The sequence below is a fragment of the Nesoenas mayeri genome, assembly GCF_963082525.1.
Source record: "Nesoenas mayeri genome assembly, chromosome: 20".
Lineage (NCBI taxonomy): Eukaryota > Metazoa > Chordata > Aves > Columbiformes > Columbidae > Nesoenas > Nesoenas mayeri.
Genome location: NC_137569.1, coordinates 10,601,053 through 10,619,687, shown reverse-complemented (window position 1 = coordinate 10,619,687; position 18,635 = coordinate 10,601,053). Strand labels below are relative to the sequence as shown.

At 56.1% G+C, this 18,635-nt stretch overlaps 2 protein-coding genes across 2 annotated transcripts; one reads left to right on the top strand and one right to left on the bottom strand.

The window, feature by feature from the left end:
• Nucleotides 1-2,074: 2,074 nt before the first annotated feature.
• FKBP6 (FKBP prolyl isomerase family member 6 (inactive)) lies at nt 2,075-10,358 on the bottom strand (the record flags this gene model as incomplete). The annotated part of the gene is made up of 7 exons (XM_080356863.1): nt 2,075-2,153; nt 5,189-5,298; nt 5,621-5,815; nt 6,416-6,535; nt 7,709-7,911; nt 8,323-8,412; nt 10,133-10,358. The coding sequence occupies 7 exons, from the start codon at nt 10,356-10,358 to the stop codon at nt 2,075-2,077; spliced, it is 1,023 nt and encodes a 340-aa protein (XP_080212989.1).
• Nucleotides 10,359-12,768: 2,410 nt separating this feature from the next.
• Nucleotides 12,769-17,751, top strand: TRIM50 (tripartite motif containing 50; the record flags this gene model as incomplete). Its single annotated transcript, XM_080356862.1, has 6 exons — nt 12,769-13,173; nt 14,108-14,203; nt 15,464-15,694; nt 15,990-16,012; nt 16,738-16,862; nt 17,144-17,751. 6 exons carry the CDS (start codon nt 12,769-12,771, stop codon nt 17,749-17,751), a joined length of 1,488 nt encoding a protein of 495 aa, XP_080212988.1.
• Between the last annotated feature and the right edge of the window lie 884 nt (nt 17,752-18,635).

The window sequence follows — 18,635 nt, the reverse complement described above, 5'->3', positions numbered from 1 at the left end:
TTTGTCCCCGTAACGGAGTGACCTCTGCAGAACTCAGAGGGGCCAGCAAACCCCTCGGATGAGCTCTGATGGGCACAGCACTGTGCTGGGGGAGAAAATGCCACAGCTGCAGCTCTGAGTCTTTAACTGATAAACTGGGTAACGAGCCAGGTCCCAGCTCAGCCAGCACCTGCAGCTGCTGCCAAGGGAAGTTCTCAACTGTTGGGATTCCACTGGATCCTGCAACACAAGGTGCTGTTCACAGGCCATCGACCAGCCAAACGCCCAAACCTAAACTGAACTCACACAAAGCTGTCAGAAAACACCAAAGAATGTTCCACCTCAAGTCAGAGTAATGACTGGTGCCTTCGATAGCAAGCAGGACCCAGAACCACAGAATGTCCTGAGCTGGAAGGACCCACCAGGATCATGGAGTCCAACTGCTGTCCCTGCACAGGACACCCCACAGGTCACCCCGTGTGTCTGAGGACGTTGTCCAGTCTCTTCTTGAACACTGTCAGGTTGGGGCTGTGACACCTCCCTGGTAGGACCTGGCTGGTGACCCAGCTCATTAGCACGTTCAGGACCAGCTGATGGACACGAGAAGCTGCCCCAGTCCGGCACTGCCATGTACCACTGTCAGACACAAGATCAGGTCCTGCAGCTTCCAAACTGTGAGTCTCAAACTCAGCAAATGGAGAATCAGAGCCTCCTGACCAAGTGTGGGGCCACAGAATTCCTGCACAGGCTGGTGAGAACGCACATCATGGAATCATTTTGGTTCGAAAAGACCCTCAAGATCATCGAGTCCAACCATAACCCACCCCTGTCCCTGTCCCATGTCCCTCAGAACCTCATGTCCGTCTGTCCAACCCTCCAGGGATGGTGACTCCAGCACTGCCCTGGGCAGCCTGTTCCAATGCCCCACAGCCCTTTGGGGAAGAAATTGTTCCCAGATCCAACCTCACCCTCCCCTGGCGCAACTTGAGGCCGTTTCCTCTGCTCCTGGCGCTTGTTCCTGGGGAGCAGAGCCCGACGCCCCTGGCTAAAACCTCATTTTAGTTTTAAATCTGCTTTCACAGGTACTTGCCTGGGGGTAGATACCCTATAAAATATGGGATCATTTGTACCAAAGCAGCAGAATCTGCGCTCCGGGGCCGTTCAGCCCAGCTCACTGTGGTTGTGCTAATTTGGAAGCAGTCATTCGATCAAACCTGTTCCTCAAAACACCCCAATGGCCTCACAAGCACCGACACAAGACCCAACCTTAAAACACCGACCTGCACCCGCGCTGCTGCTGCTGGCGAGGCCGTCACTGCTCTTCTGCACACGAGGCACTGCCTGAGTCGCCTGAGAGGGAACAGCAGCCAAGTGACAGCCCCGAGCTGCCGGTGCGTCCTGACAGACGGCTGCTGTCACGTTCCGCAGCTCCTTCCCCAGGGTTTACCCCGAGGCAAGAGACCAGCCAAGACTTCCACTCCCCCTCAACCCTCCCCAAGGTTTTGACAAAAAAAAAAAAGCGCATGATCAAAGAGCCTTTGTGCATTTATAAACCCGTCAATTTTGCTAGAAGATTTAAGGCTTTAAAGAGTCCAAAACATCTATTTGAAAATTTTCATACAAACAGGTTTTTTAATATTAAAAAAAACCCCCACAAATGAAATATTTAGTTTTTTCTGAAGTGAGGCATTCCAACAGCTCCAGACAGCAGCGCTAGAGGGGAAGAGGAAATCCAGTTCTTAAGTTTGACAGGAATCATTTTTTTGTTGTTTCTTTTAATTGGCCGAGAAACAAGACTCCACAGCTATTTCTCCCCCTGGCCCTGACAAGGAGTAGCTGGGATGAGCAGCGCAGGAAACAACAAACCCAAACTTACTCAAGTGGTACCAGTTTCAGTTCCTGTCCCACACCAGCGCCGATTCACCTGCCATCAATTCACCCCCTGTCCTACCCCATCCCCATTACCTGCTATTTTGCCTCGAAATCTCTCTCATGCAGCTGAGAAGCAGGTTCTCCACTTGAAAACACCATTCTGACACAACAGAGGTTTGGAGAGACTTGTTCTTTTTCACAACTCGATTACCTCTATTTCTGGTTAGCCAGAAGACGACCTGAGGGAGGCAAACATTCGGCAGCACATTTCTTTCTCCTTTTCCATGTAGTCATTGTAGCAGCTGCAAAGCAGAGCACAGCAAAGTGTCAGGGGCTGGGGACCACCCAGCCAGCAGTACCACAACCAGAAACGTGTATTATTTTCTCTAGATAGATACATTCACCTAACGTAAGCGTGTTCTCACAGCGAAGCGGCAGCTCCTCCATTCCTTCCTTCTGCCTTGTCAGAGCTGGAAATGTTGTGCCTTATCCCCAGACCTTGCGTCTCGGTTCCACTGGTGACTCTTAGCCAAGCGGAATATTTGACTTTTGGTAACCAGAAGCTTCCCACACCAGTGTTTTTTTAAGCATGCGATAATGCAGATGAACACCTGCCCGTAGCCTGTGGCCTAGTTTGGTGTCTCCTGGTTTGTGCAGCTCCTTGTGTGAGTTCCGAGCAGGAGCCAAGCGCTCTCCCCAGGATATCCACCTTGGGCAGCGCACCTGGGTGGAGGACAGGGAGGGGACATGTGTCCAGACTATGAGGGTGACAGGGCAGATGCTTCATTCTCCATCCTCACTTCCCTGCCAGCATCACATGAACATGGCAAACGCTGCCCAGGCTGCTCCGGTTCAATCGCAGCTTCCCCAGCACAGCGAACTCTGCACCCTGTGCTCCCACCCGCAACGAGCTCTCACCGGTGAGGAATCCCTGAGCCAGAGGTGACTCAGTTTGGGCACCGTCCCAGGGATCAGTGGCTGCCCACAGGGTCAGCCTTCCTGCATCTGCTACCAAATAAGGCCAAAGGCAAAGGATTTTGCTGCAACACATCAGAAGGAGCCCAAGTGAGCACTGGCTGACGCTCTCTCAGGGCCCCAGCACCAGTGCTGCCTCCAGAACTTCCCAGCGCTTTAGCCAGTGCAACCCCAGCACAGCAAGTCTGTCCTGTGAGGTCTCAGACAGATGTTGCCACAACTGTCCTGCCCACCCAGGCCATGGATGGTACGCTCACGTGCCACCACAGCAGGAAATCCAAGAGCCCCACACCGGTGGACACAGATTCGTGCCAGATGTTGGAACAAGCCTGTTTGGTTCTGGATTTGATGCAACGCAAACCTTTGAATAAAAAATGCCAAATCCAGCAGCAGAATTTGCACCAACCAGACCAAAACAGCTGGGACCAGACAAGCATTCCACAAAATCTTCACCTCAGATTTTGCCTCTTTTTCCCCTGCAATGAAGCGAATTATGCCAAGAACCTGGTTCACTTGTGAAACAGATGCTTTTCCAAGTTTTGTTTCAGACAGCAAACCAATTGATTAACATACAACATTCCATCCGACAGAGTACAAATGTACTCAGTGAGGAAGTGAAAAGCCTCTGAGAACACGATTTTGATTCATGTTCCATTTCTGAAGCATTTGCCAGATCATATTACGAGTTTTCTCAGGCAAAGCAGTTCGACACCATTAAAGGATCTAGACTGAGGCATGGCGTAATTAACAACACCCGATAACATTGTCTTCATCTATTTCATACTAACCCCTCTAGTAAAAGCAAAAAAGACACCAATTTTAACTGGCACGGAAGCAGAACTCCGAGACCATGGTGGTTTGACGTTAGTCAGCTCATTGACACGCGTGTCAGCTGTACATGCAGCCAACACGCTGCCCACTGCTCCCTCAAAGTGACGCCAGTGCCGTCCTGCAGCACAGCCCCACAGGTATGAGCAAGGTTTCTGCTTCATCTGCCAACATCTTCCAAACAACTCTATGGAAACACATGAGGCTTCTAGAATCAGGACTTCTAGCACCTTTCACGAGTGACCCCGACACTCCCCACACCTCCAGAGCTCACGAGCCAGATCTGCAGGAGGTTTCAAGAGATGGACCCAACATGTCACAATTACACAAACATTTACAAACCGCTTAATGAGTTATCAAGTTTTAGTAACCTTTTTATAAACACTATGTTCCCTTCACCTGCTGTACGGACTGTAAGAGCTTCATTCATGAGCGGTTCGTGGTTCCAGAGATAAGTGATTTCAAATCAGGTCCAGCTTTTTGAAGCGACTTGCACTCACTAACAGGCTGGTCGCTACAATCTCAGCGGCAGATCAGGGTGAACAGAAGGGGTTTATTTCCAATCTCCAGATCAGCAGCTAATACTACTTTCAAGTTCTTTGTACTTCAGAAGTAATAGAAGAAGTTTGCAGACTTGGTGGTGTTAAAGATGTGGATATACAGGACACACCATGTCAGCCCTCTACCCAAATGCAGCCCGGTGAAGCACTCGGCCCATGAGAGCAGCTTTTCCAGCCACACCAGCTGCTCTGAGAAGTGATGTTACTGCTCCCTACAAACCCTTTTGCAAACACGCACCAGCGATGCACAGAAGAAGAGGGTTTGTATTCAGGGGCTGCTTGGTGAGGTCTGAAGCTGGGAACTGCGTCGCCTCCTGCACCCACGAACAGTGTAGAACAGCACGTCCTTTAGGGAACCAGCTCGTGCCTCTGCCCGTTCCAAGGGGAGAGCAGAACAAGGGCAGAGACCAGCATTAGGTGTGTTCTGGTGGGGCTGGGGTACGACTAAAGCTGGCAGGACTGTGTATCCTCAGCCTGCAGGCCAAGGGAACATTTGCTTTCAGGATTGCTCGCTTACTGCCCCGAGACAGCAAGGAATTCACCAATATTAGTATCTATAGCACTATACACTAAAGTACTTGCAGTCCTGAAGAGCTGCTGTAATTAACCACCACATCTTAAAGAAAATGGAAATCATGCTGATTAATCCCAAACGTTACTGGCTTGAGCACCAGCCCCCTGCATTTCATTGGTTTTGAGGTATTTGAGCAGATCCTGTCTCTACCTGCTCATACAGAGCGTAACAGAGAAACTGCGGGTGCTCTCGCTGCTGACCCATCACCCGTAACCACTGCATCTGCAGAACATTCGAATCAGCCATCCTCACACTCAAACCTTCTGCATTTTCCTACGTTATTTACTGACCCAATAGTTCTGTGGTTTGTTCCTTTTTTACACATTTTTCAATATTTTTGAGTGGTTGTTTCCAGCCTAAGCACTCTCTCTTCTCCAGGGATGGAAAGGAGTTCTCTCACCTTTCCAACTTTTTCAGCTCATTGTTAATGTCATGGTTAAACGGCTGTACACGTTGAGCTCTGGCCAGGAAGTCCCGGGCTTTCTCGTATTCTGTCATGCAGAGACAAGCCTGCCAGGGATAGAAGACAGGTACGTCGCAAGATAAATACAGACTCCTCGCCATTCTTCAGGACTGAAATGTGTGCAAGCACAACCATTTGAGAGGCAGATCCAGGTAGCTCAGGAATTCCCCACAAAAAATCTGTGTAACAGATTTACAGAGAGCCAGATTTTCCAAAAAGTTACATGTAGACAAATCACCTCGACTGCTGCAGCAGCTTAGGAGGCCTGACCCAGGATTTAGTGGCTCTCCTGGGTTCATTTGAGGCTCTCCACAGTCAGACCAGGGTAATTCCTTGATGTGGCTACCAGAGGAATTTAATTTTGCCCACCTGGCCACACCTGAACAGTGCTTTGGCATTCCTGTGGTCAATCTCCAAGGCCTTCTCCCCATATGCCAGAGCTCGCGCAGGACATTCCAGTTTCAAGTAAATAAGTGAGAGATTCAGCAGCACCAGCAACTTGGAGGCATCGATCTGACACCGCTCGGCCTCACTGCTCGGGCTGCGACTGAGGATGGAGAACACCTGAGCAGAGACGGGAAAGAAAATGAGCGCACAACAACTTCTCCCCAGATCCAACCTCACCCTCCCCTGGCGCAACTTGAGGCCGTTTCCTCTGCTCCTGGCGCTTGTTCCTGGGGAGCAGAGCCCGACCCCCCTGGCTCCAAGCTCCTTTCAGGCAGGTCAGAGATCAGGTCTCCCCTCAGCTCCTGTTCTCCAGCTGAACTCCCCAGGTCCCTCAGCCGCTCCCATCACACTTGTGCTCCAGCCCCTCACCAGCTCCGTTCCCTTCTCTCAACTCTCTCCAGCACCTCAAGGTCTCTCTTGGCCTGAGGGGCCCAAAACTGTCCCCAGGATTCGAGGTTTGGCCTCCCCAGTGCTGTGATGTTCTCTTCCCTCTCAGAAAAGGGTTCTGCCTATTTCCGCCAACCTTCCTCCTGCTCCCTTTACCACAGCTGCTCACACAAAAGCAGGTGCTTAAGATCTGTTCTTAAATATCAAACTATGCCTGGAAAATATAATGAAGTTACTTGATCTCAAAATTGTTATGGTGAGCTAGCACGTAATAATCACTGCTTTCACAGCTTTTCACAATGGAAACCACATTTTTTTCTGCTGTCGCACCCTTTTGTATCTGTCTTTGGCGTCCTCGAAGCATTGCTTATGGTAGAGGTAGTTGCCAAACTTTCTCTCCGTGTCTGCCACTTTCAACAGCTTTTGTAGTGGAAATGTATCCTGCTGCTCCTGTATAAAGAAATATATAAATTTCAGCTCAAACAAAAGGAAACAAGCAGAGAGTTCAACAAGAGAGTCCTGCCCAGTCCCCTTCTATTCACAGAGCAGGAGCCGAGGCCCCCGCAGGGTCCAGCCAGGCCACCAACATGTGACACTTCCCTGAGCCAGGCTGCAAGATGCCACTGTCCTTGTGCGGGTAACTCCTGGTGAAGAGCACGACCAGCCCGGTCAGGGAACTCACCAAACAGACTCCAGGGCAGGAAAAAAGCAGACATTTGTTTTTAAATCCTGCCCAAGTCTCTCACCTGCTCAGCCCAGAACAGCCAGTTACCTCCAGGGCTGTTGCTGGCACAAAAGGTGATGCTGACTGAAAGGCTCCACCGCTCTAACGGCTCAGCATCACCTGCGGGGGCTGCCCCGGGCAGCTCCAGGACCAGCCTGACACCCACACAAGATGGGGACCCAGCAAAACAAATAAACCAGAAGGGATGGGTTTTCTGCTGGGTTTCCAAGTTTGAATCAGCTCCCAGAGAGCTCACTTAGCCAGAAAGGGCAGAGAACCGGCACAAGGGGGAGTGAGCGCCTTGTAACAAGTGTGTTTGTTCGCAGGGGTCTGTGGGGAGGGAGGAGGGGGTGAGCAGGGCCTGCCCCAGCATCAAGGCTGCCTGTGCCCCACAGCCATGGCCCAAAGCCCTCTCCGTGGAAAGGGAATTACCAGGAACCAGGGAGGAGGGCAAACAGCGAGGGAGCCCTTGGGAGAGCAGCCGAGAAGCAGAAACGGGGGGGGTGTGGGTGCGTGTGTGCACTTGAACACAGTGGACTGAACAGGGTTTTGTCTGGCCAGCTCACTCCTGCTCCTTCAGAGAAATTCCTTGAAGCTGGTGCCCTCTAGTGAAACCAAGAGGTTTCTTGAAAAGTCAAAAGTAACTGGAAGTTGTTCAACCAATTCCAGCACAGGGAGCAAACAAAGGGAGCAAACAAAGGCAGCACTCGCAGCTCCCCCTGCGCAGGGGACACACAAAGGGACGTTTGTGTCGGAGCGGAGCCAGCAGCCAGGCTCTGGGTAACTGCACCTGCAATTCAGCTGAACGCAGGTAACACACAAGCAACAGGAACTCGAAGGAAAGGCAAGAAAGGTTTAGCCTCCAGATTTAGGTCTCAAACATTATTAAGGCAACTCACAGGAGTCAACTCAAAGAATGTGTCAGATTCAGCCGAGTCCAGGAAGTCCAGCAGCTCCACTTCAAAGACGACCGTGGCGTTTGGGGGGATGAGGGGGGGACAGCCCTGCCGCCCGTAGGCATAACGCGGCGTGAAGACAAATCTTGCTGCCTCTCCCATCTTCATCGTCAGCAGCCCAATCTCCAGCCCTGAGAGTGTAATGTCTGTTGCAACAAGAAGCAGAAGGTTGTGAGAATCGCAAATCTGGAAACCCCCTCACGCTCCAAACAACAATTTCTCCCAAAGCCTGGAAGGAAAAATCCTCAGGAGCTCATACAGCATTCTATCAAGTCAGCCTGCTGTGGAACCACAAGACAGTTTGGAGCCGGGGGGCAAACAGCCGGAGCCATGAGCAGCATGGGTGCTGCTGCTCCTGCCAATGCCAAGAGGGCAGAGAGCGACCGGTCCCAGACCAAGCAGCACCGGTGGGCAGCAGGACCCTTGAGGTCTCCATTAGCAAGCTTGAAAGGTTTCAAATAACATAAAGATACTAAACAGCATTTCAACTGACTCAGCTTAATGGGCTGTCCTTCAGAACCCCGAGCCCCAGGACAAACTTTTCAGCTCAAACCCACCTTTTCCAAGTTTCATCAGCCCAGGACTCTTGCTGTGGCAGTTGGTGCAGAAGGGCTTGTCCCAGCTTTCCAGGTACCCGGAGTACTTCACTGTGTGGCCCAAAGCGAGGAGTGGGGAGGAAAGCAAGAGTTTAATTTCATACCTAGTAACATTACCACTGGAAGCACATAGAGGGCTGGTTTTATAGAATCAGAGAATCATTTTGGTTGGAAAAGACCTCCAAGATCATCGAGTCTGACTGTTAACACACCCCAGGCACCAAACCATGTCCCTCAGAACCTCATGTCTGTCTGTCCAACCCTCCAGGGATGGTGACTCCAGCACTGCCCTGGGCAGCCTGTTCCAATGCCCCACAGCCCTTTGGGGAAGAAATTGTTCCCCACATCCAACCTCAGCCTCCTCTGGCGCAACTTAAGGCCGTTTCCTCTGCTCCTGGCGCTTGTTCCTGGGGAGCAGAGCCCGACCCCCCTGGCTCCAAGCTCCTTTCAGGCAGGTCAGAGATCAGAAGGTCTCCCCTCAGCTCCTGTTCTCCAGCTGAACCCCCAGGTCCCTCAGCCGCTCCATCACACTTGTGCTCCAGCCCCTCACCAGCTCTGTTCCCTTCTCTCCACTCGCTCCAGCACCTCAAGGTCTCTCTTGGCCTGAGGGGCCTAAAACTGCCCCCAGGATTCGAGGCGCAAGCTCCTGCTTTTCTTCCTTCTGCTGCAGAACAGCAGTGGCAGCACAAACTACCTCATCTTTATACCAAAAACTTGGTCACATCCAAGTAACCAAGTGATGATGATTGTGTTTTAACACCAAATAAAACAGCTGCTTCAGTCCTGATCCCTTTGTAATCAAGAGATGAGCTTTTGTGTTGCTAAGAACTGGAATGGAAACTTCAGCTGTAGACATTAAAATGCCCCAATTATTTGCAGAAATATGTAACAAAGCCTTTCCCAACCAAAGTTGGTGCCCTTGGAAGAAAAGCCAAGGGGGAAATGTCCCCCTCTGAGCTTGGCTATTCCCCAGGGAGCTGCACGGGTAACTCCAGCTCTCACTCAGTTCGCAACCCCACTGCGACGGGCTTCCCTTGACACAGCACCAGGCCCTTGCACTTCAGGAGCCCCTTTCAGCTTCAAACTTCTCCTCTGCACTAGGAGCACAGGTGGGAACTGGAAATCTCCCTGTTCTCAAGGTCAGGATGTCCTTTTATTTAATCTGTCAGCCACAAGAACTTAAACAGAGTACCCCAGCTGCTAAAAGACTGATAAGGGAGACTAGTCTCAGAAAGATCTACTACTGGATAATAGAGGCACTTTTAAGTTCTTGTTCTGACTTCATACTGAAGTCCAATGCCTTCAGATTTGCTGCCCATGAGCACGTCAACATTAGAGGCTCAGGAATCCTTCAGAACAGATTCTGTCCCCTCCCTTTCCACAGTGCCCATGCCAGGCCCAGCCACACAGACCAAAATGAGGAGCTGGCACTGAGACCTCAATGACACAGAGGAGCACGAGACCCCAACCGCAGCCTACGCTGCCAAGGATTGTAGGCTTTCTTAGTCCTGCTAGCTACAGATTAAATGTAACAACTGCCCTTGATAAAGCAAGTTGCTCAGGAGGCAGCTCCTGGCGGGGCCCACAGGCCTGTCCCCACCACAAAGGGCAGAAGGTGCCTGTCCTGAGCTCCAAACCCCAGAGCTGAGCTCGGGACATGATGTCGGGCTCGCTGGACCCCACCGGGCCTGGGGAGGTGGGAAAGCCAGGGCGGGACCAGCTGCTGCCCACAGGCAGAGCACAACCCCCGGGGCTGCGCTCCCAGCGGTACCTGCCACGGACGCGCCCGGGGGCACGGGCTGCCCGCGCCCGGGCCGCAGCTCCATCTTGCGCACCCCTCCGTCGCCACTCAGGTCCTGCAAGCCCTGGGCCCGCACCAGCGCAGCTGGGGAGGACGCGGGCAGAGCGGACATGGCCAGAGGGGCCGCGGGCAGGCCCCGTCCCGCCGGTCCCCGCCGGCCCTCGGGCCCAGCCCGGGCGCTCCCGCCACCCGCCATCGCCTCAGCGCCCCGCCCCGTCCCTCGCCCTCTTCACCAATCGCCGCCCGCCACACTCTGCGCCCTCAGCCAATCACGCTCCGAAGAGCGACCTCGTCCCTACACGCTGCCTCACAGCCACGCGCTGGCTTCTGTCGGGAGGACACGCCTCCGCGCAGCAATTGGCCAATGGGTGATGGACACGTCACGGACTCGCAGTGCACGCTGGGGGTTGTAGTCCGTGCCGCCGGGGCGCGGCGGGGTTGGGTCCGCGGCTGCCGGCGGCCCCGGGGCAGAGCGGCCCCCGGGCGGTGCTTCCTCCGGCACGCCCAGAGCTCCCGCTAGGCGCGTCTGCTTCTAGGCCGGGGCCGCGTCCTCCCCCGCGGGCAGCAGCGGCCCCAGCGCTGAACCCGCGGGCCGGGCCTGGGCTCGACCCCCGGCAGAGCCTGCGGCCCCGGGGCGGTGCGGCTGGGACGGGCCCTCGGAGGGTGGAGCGGGAAACATCCCCGCAGCCATCCCCACCCGCAGGGGGTCGGTGCTGCAGCCTCCTGGGCCCGGAGCCCCGACACCTCGGGCTGATCCCTCGGCCTGTCCCTGCTCCCCCGCCCACCGCCCCCCGGGGTGCTCGAGGCCGGACCCCCCTGAGCAGCACCACAGCCCAGCTTTGCGGGCGCTGCTGCGCGGGAAGCCGCGGGCTGGCTGCGAGCCAAGAGCCGGGAGCAGCGGCACGAGAAACCAACTGTTTGCACAGTCACACGAAACCGCGCGCCTGCCCCGGCCTGTGCCGCAGGGGCAGCGCTTGCAGTTTCCTTCTGGGATTTTCCAAAAGAAAGAGTTTTTCTCCAAACAACAAGAAAACACTGTTTCAACCAAACAAGAGTTTTAGTTGATGAGAAAACGTGTTGGTGAGAACGTTTCCCCTGGCACAATGACTGACGCTCTGGGACACAGGGAGACCGGCTGCTCAGGGAGGCAAACCCGGCTCTTATCAGGCTCCTACCCGCACAGTCATATGATGTGTGTGCCCGGACGTGTGCGGTGGGCGGTGGGCAGCGCTCGGGGGGTGTGTCACCGTCCTCAGAGCCAGAGAGGGGGACAAGCCGCTCCCCGGCCTCTCCCCGGTGAGCAGGGACATCCTGAGGCTGCAGGAGAGGAGCAGCTCAGCTCCCCGTCCTGCCACGGGGACGCTGGTCCTGCCACCTGCCTTGTCCGCCCTCTGGCAGGGTGGAAATCTTCAGCTTGATCGGGAGAAGCCAAGTGACGTCCGTGGGGCTCGGTGCAGCAGGACGAGCAGAGCCCCAGCCCAGGCCAGGAGGAAGCGGCACAGGGTGCGTGAGTGGTGCGGCAAGCGGGATGCTGTCATTCGGGTCTCTGGGAGGGGTCTCAGTGTGAGCAGAGGGAGCAGCTGAATCTGTTTCCCCCGTACAGGCTCCTACAGTGTCTGGCTGCTCACCAGCTGACACTGGAACTTGCTTCCACTTACCACTCCTATAGCAATGCATGGTGAAAGTCAAGCTCAGGTCACAATATCCCCTTTCCCCGAGGAAATTACCAAGTGTCTGACTTCAGGTTTATTTTCTTCAGCTTCAGGTCATGTTTGTGACTTGCCCAGGATCTTGGCAGTTTCATCCCACTGAGCTGGGAGCAGCCGGGGTGGCAAAGCTGCACAAACCTCATAATTCAATAACAGGCCAGCCACAGGTGGCCCCAGAGCCACAGAAGAGGCCGAGATGTGGGCTCGTGCCCCGTGGGGGTGCTGGCCCGGAGTGTGGAGCACTGTGGGGACCAGAGAGTGCAGTGTGTTCCGAGGGGCCGAGCTGCAGCCACAGCCCCGCATGCTGTGCCTCAGCTTCCCAGCCCCGGTGCCAGTCAAATCCAGCTTTGTGGGTGTTTGCTCCGTGGCCGTTATCCCTGTCTCCTAGATAAATGTGCATTTTGTTATTTCCTTTTGCTTAGATGCACCACTTGAGCTAATGCCAATCTTTTGGAGGATGTCCATGGGCTGAGACAATGAGCTGAAAGAGATGTGTAGGAATTCATACAGGCCGGGGTCAATAATGGCATTTTTCAGCAGAAAATCCCTCTGGGCTCTGTCTCCAACCCTGATGTGAGGTTGGCTGCACTCTGACACCCCCGCCAGGCAAAGGCAAACGGGAACAGCTCGGTGGTCAGTCCTGCTGCCCTGGGCAGATCCAGCAGGCATGGTCAGGAGCGGGCTCATGTCCAGTGCCCAAACCCATCATGGGTTAAAGCAAACATCTCAGACTTTGTCTGGAGCCTGAAGATGAGCTTGCGAGACTCTGCGCTGCTGCAGGGAGGGAGGGCAGTGGAGGCATCTCTCTGTTTCACCTTTTCTCCATCTTTGCTCATCTCTGCTCCTCCTGCTCTTGGAGCAGGACTGAGCTCCCACCCGTGTTTCCCAGGCCAGGTGATGGCTCAAAGGATGAGCATCAACGAGCTGGAGGACCAGCTCCTCTGTCCCATCTGCCTGGAGGTCTTCAAGGAGCCCCTGATGCTGCAGTGTGGGCATTCGTACTGCAAGTCCTGCGTGGTGTCACTGTCCAGAGAGCTGGATGGGCGGTTCCTGTGCCCCGTGTGCCGCCAAACTGTGGACTGCAGCGCCTCGCCACCCAACGTCACGCTGGCCCGTGTCATCGAGGTGCTGCAGAGCCGAAGCGAGGCAGAGCCCACCCCAGAGTCCTGCCCCATGCACCACAACCCCCTCAGCCTCTTCTGCGAGGCCGACCAAGAGGTGATCTGTGGGCTCTGCGGCACCATCGGCAACCACCGCCAGCACAAGATCACCCCCATCTCCACCACATACTGCCGCATGAAGGTTGGTGGGCGGAGCTGGCCGGGATCCTGGGGTGGGGGTCAGTGCTCACTGGTCAAATGTCCCCTCTCCTTCAGGACACAGGCTGGAAATGATGCCAGCGTGGGGAGCACGGCACAGCCAGATGTGGGGCAGGGTCCTTGGGCTGGGGGACAGAGCATGGTCCCACAGCACAGCCAGATGTGGGGCAGGGTCCTTGGGCTGGGGGACAGAGCATGGTCCCACAGCACAGCCAGATGTGGGGCAGGGTCCCTGGGCTGCAGGACAGCTGTTTCAGGCTGAGCGTGTCGCCGGCTGAGAGGGCTCAGGGTTTGGGTGGCTGCAGTGTGGCAGGGAGGGTCCGGGAGTGTCGGCGGGGCCTTTCAAGACCATTTCCAAACACCATCAAAAGGAGTCTGGAGATAAGGGCTGAGGCAGGTGCCACAGGAGAGCAGGGAAACAAGAGCCCCAGCCAGGCAGAGTAAACAGCCGGCGTCCCCTGCCCAGCATCACATGAAAGCCCCAAGAATGGAAACGCACAGGGTCACCCGTCCCCTCTGCTCCTGGCACTGGGGAGATCAGAGCAGGAGGCAGCAGCGACAGTCCTGCCCAGCCGGGGTCCAGGCCCCGGCGCTGGGATGGTGCTGCCGGCCGGGTGCTGTTTGCAGCTGCTGCTACCCGCTCACCTGGTGCGGAGCTGCCACAGGGTGGGAGATACAGAGGGTTGGGAATGGGAGCAGAGACCTGGTGCTCCTGGCAGGAATGTTGGTCAGCAGTGGTGATCGCTCTCCTGCTTCTGGCAACCCCAAATCCTCTGGATCAGGAGAGTGAAGATCAGCAGGGCCACAGAGCTCAGAGAATGTGGCTTCTGAGGGCCGTGTGCTCCTTGGAGGACAGTGAGCATGGCCTGCTGTCATGGATGTGGCCATAGGTCCCTCAAGAGGTGCTGTGTTTTCAGGAGGAGCTGTCTGTGCTGCTGACTGATGTCCAGCAGTACAAGAGGAACCTGGATGAACACTTCAGCAAGCTCATCAACAACAAAAGCCGCATCGCAGTGAGTGCCACGTACCATGGGAGCCTGTGTCCCCATGTCCTTTGTGTCCCACACAGCCCCTGGAGTAACAGCAGCTTCTGGCTCTCCCCAGCTCGCCTCCTGTACCCCTTTCCTTTTGTGTGGTAGCAAACAGGGTTTATCTTCCACCTCGGTCCATGAGGTTTGTGTTCTCCACGAAACTCAGTGATTAAACACAGATCTGTTTTGGGGAGGGGTGACGTAGCCCTGTGAGGTGGCACAGCCCTGTTTTCAGAAGGGGTGATCTCACCCTTGTCAAGCGTCCTGGCGGGAGCAGCAGTTGGAGCTGTTTTGACCGAATGTCCTTGGAGGTGGGGAGAGAACAGGTGGGAAGGACCCTGATCTGAACAGCTTCCCAGGCAGAGCAACGCTGGTGCTTTCACATCGAGTTCACACCTGGTTTAGCTGTGTGTCCATTTCCCATGGAGCAGTTGTCTCCAAGGGACCTCCTGGAATCCCTTCTGCGGCCAAAGCTTCCCTGTGGGGCTCTTCAGGAGGGGGCAGCCCAAGTGAACAGCTCTGCTGGGGGACAGCCTGAGAGAGTTGGGGTGTTCAGCTGGAGAAGAGAAGCTCTGGGGAGACTTTATTGTGACCTTTCTGTACTTTAAAGGGGCCGATAAGAGAGAGATGGGGACAGACTTTTGAGCAGGGCTTGTTGTGATAGGACAAGGGCTGATGGTTTTAAACTAGAAGAGGGGAGATTCAGGCTGGACATAAAGAACAAATTGTTGCCCTGAGGGTGGTGAGAGCCTGGCCCAGGTTGGCCAGAGAGGTGGTGGATGAACCATCCCTGGAGACATCCCAGGCCAGGCTGGACGGGGCTCTGAGCAACCTGAGCTGGTGCAGATGTCCCTGCCCATGGCAGGGGGGGCACTGGGGGAGCTGGGAAGGGCCCTTCCAACCCAAACCTTTCTGTGATTATATGAAAGTGGAGCTGAGGTTTCTCCCCCTTAGCCGAGGACACGGGTTGTTCCCTGGGAGCAGAGGGACCCAAGAGCTTCTTTAAGGCTCTGCTGAAGCTGGTTGGGACATCAGGGAATGAAAACCTGGGGGAGGAGAGGTGAAAGGTGAGGTGTCTCTGTGGTGAGCTGCAGGATGAAACAACACCCAGTGTAGATCTGTGCTTCATTTGGAAGGCAGCTTAGTGGGACACGTTGACATTGCTGGTGGCATCTCTGAAGCTAAACAGTGGGTGAAGGGATGGAAGGGGCAGCCTGCGCAGCCACTCGCTGTCTCCCGCAGAACGAGGCAGATGTCTTCAAGTGGGTGATCCGGAAGGAGTTCCAGGAGCTGCACAGGTACATCGATGAGGAGAAGGCCACCTTCCTGGAGAGCGTTGAGGGGAAGGCGGCCCAGCTCATCACCTCCATTGAGAGCCAGGTCAAGCAGACATCCGACGCACTGCAGCGGCTGAAGGAGATGCAGAGCAGTCTGGAGGCGCTCGGCAATGAAAGCCAGCTGGATTTCATCCGGGTGAGTGCACTTGCTGGTGAAGGCAGCGAGGGTGAGCCAGACTCTCCAGCCTCGAGGCCTCCACTGGGCAGTGGTGCCCTCACGCAGCACAGCTGGGACACCCCCAGCAGTGAGAGCTGAGAGTCCTCTGCCCAGCCAGGCCAAGGGGAGAACCCTGTCCTCCAGGGGGGCGGTGCCCTGAGCTCTGCCCCAGCCTCCTCAGCCCCGGGCACAGATGTGTGGACCTGTGACCACACAGAGGAGCTGCTGTTCCATGAGTCTCCCACCACCAACTCTCTTTTCTTGTGTTTTCCAGAAATACGGCTCCTCCCAGTTCAGGTGAGTGGTGGGACCCAGCAGCAAACAACGTGGATGGGGACAGTGAGAGAGCCCCGGCCAGTGGCACCTCAGCACTGCTGGGGCAGCCTCGTGTGGACAGAACCCCAGGCTGGCTGGGCTGCAGGAGCTCTGCAGATCCCCAGCCCAGCCCTGCTCACGCAGGGTCACAGAGCAGATCACACAGGTGGGTCCAGGCGGTTTGAATGGCTCAGAGCAGGAGACTCCACACCCGCTCTGGGCAGCCTGGGCCAGGCTCTGGCACCTTCCAGCAAACAAGTTTCTGCTCATGTTCACATGCAGCCTCCTGTGTTTCAGTCTGTGCCCGTTGCCCCTCACCCTGGTGTTGGGCACCATGAACAGAGTCTGGTCCATCCTCTGACACCCACCCTGAGCTATTGATCCATTGATCAGATCCCTCTCAGCTTCTCTTCTCCAGCTCAACAGCCCCAGCTCTCTCAGTGTCTCCTCATCACAAAGATGCTTCAGACCCCTCAGCATCTCTGTGTCCCTTTACTGGACTCTCCAGTAATTCCTTGTCCTTCCTAAAGGACACTTCAAACACTGCTGTACTGGTGGGCAGCCACTGCCAGAGCCATGCACCAGCCCCAGCGGAGGGCAAGAGCAGCTGGCGAGACAGCAGTGGCTCCATCACACACGGCAGCCAGGTGAGAAGAGGTCACATACTGTCCCCTTCACCTGTGTCACGGCTGCCTGTGTCTTTCCAGGTCGGAGCTCCCCAGCCTGCACCCAGGCGATGGCATCTTTAACCCCGTGTCCTTCAAGCCGCGCTTCCACCAAGATGACATCAAGATGACGGTGTGGAAGCGCCTGCACCGCCGCGTCCTGCCAGGTACTGACCTGCCCCCCCAGCAGTGTGCTGGTGCATGGGACATGCTGCCCAGCCAGTGCTGTGCCGCCCTGGCCTCTCTCCTGCTCTCTGGTCGTGTCCCCCCCTCCAGGAGAGCTTCTGGAGCGCTGGCTGGCCCAGTGTCTCGTGCTGGTGCTGTTATAACCCTTCCAGCTGCTTGAAGTTCAGCAGCACCAGCTTGTCCAGCTGTGCCAGCCAGGGGGGTCACCCAGAGCCAGACCCCATCCTGCTGCTGTGCCTGGAGCCACATGCTTTCCTTCCAGCTCCAGAGATGCTGAAGCTGGACCCGGTGACGGCGCATCCCCTCCTGGAGCTCTTCAAGGGGGACACGGTGGTGCAGTGTGGGCTCTACCAGCGCCGGGACAGCAACCCCATGCGTTTCAACTCCAGTAACTGCATCCTGACCTGCAAGGGCTTCTCCTGTGGGCAGCATTACTGGGAGGTGATCGTGGGCACCAGGAACCACTGGCGCGTGGGCATCATCAAAGGCACGGTCAGCCGCAAAGGGAAGCTCAGCAAATCTCCCGAGAATGGCGTCTGGCTCATTGGCCTGAAGGAAGGGAAGGTGTACGAGGCTTTCAGCACCCCGCGGGCTGTCCTGCCGCTGACCACCCGGCCCCAGCGCATCGGCATCTACCTGCACTACGAGAAGGGTGAGCTGACCTTCTACAACGCCGACAGCCCCGACGAGCTCAGCCCCATCTACACCTTCCAGGCGGAGTTCCAGGGTCAGCTCTACCCCATTGTGGACCTGTGCTGGCCGGAGCGAGGGCCTTACTCGCCCCCCATTATCCTGCCTGCACCCCCCACCAGCCGGCACTCCCGGCTGCTGCAGGACCATCCCGTCCCAGGGGAGCCCCAGAAGCCGTAGCCCGGCAGTGGGACGAGGCTGTGGCTGCATCCCAAGGGCCCCCAGCAGGGACAGTCACGGGAGCTGTGCTGCCACAGTGTAAAGCTTCCGCAGCACAGGAGGGTACTCCCCCTCTCCTCTATGAGCACAGAATGTCAGCCTTGACCTGCAAATCCCTGTCCCCAGAGTGGTGGGCTCACCCAAAAACCTCCAAAAGATATCCCTACGGAAAGGAGCATCTGCTGGAAACGTGGGAGCTGTGAGTATCCGAGGGTCTTTGTTCACATCTGTCTTCTGAACAAATAAAGTTTGTGTGGGGTGAGCTGGTTGCTGGCTAATACTGGTACTGTGTCTGAGAAACCACTGCAGCCGGAGCTGGGCGGCCGCAGTGCTCTGAGCGGCTGCTGAGAGGGCAACACAGGAGCCAAAAAAGCATCTGCAGAGAGCACCTTGCTGGGGTAGACACCAGCCTGCCCGGGGCAGAGCCGCTTCCAGCTGCACAGGGATGACAGCGGTGTGGTCAGAGCCTGCGGGCAGGGAACCGCGCCTGGGGCCAAGGCAGCGTGAGGAGGGGAGCACAGCCCAGCCCCACACACAGCAGGGAGCACAGCTCAGCCCCACACACAGCGGGGAGCACAGCTCAACCTCACACACAGTGGGGAGCACAGCCCAGCCCCACACACAGCGGGGAGCACAGCTCAGCCCCACACACAGCGGGGAGCACAGCCCAGCCCCACACACAGCGGGGAGCACAGCTCAACCTCACACACAGTGGGGAGCACAGCCCGGGCCTACCCAGCCACAGCTGGGCAGCGGCTCTGCAACTGCCTCTGGGCAAAGAGTCACCTGCACCCATTCTAGGGCTTGTCACCAAAATTCGCACCCAGCCCACACCAACCGAGAGG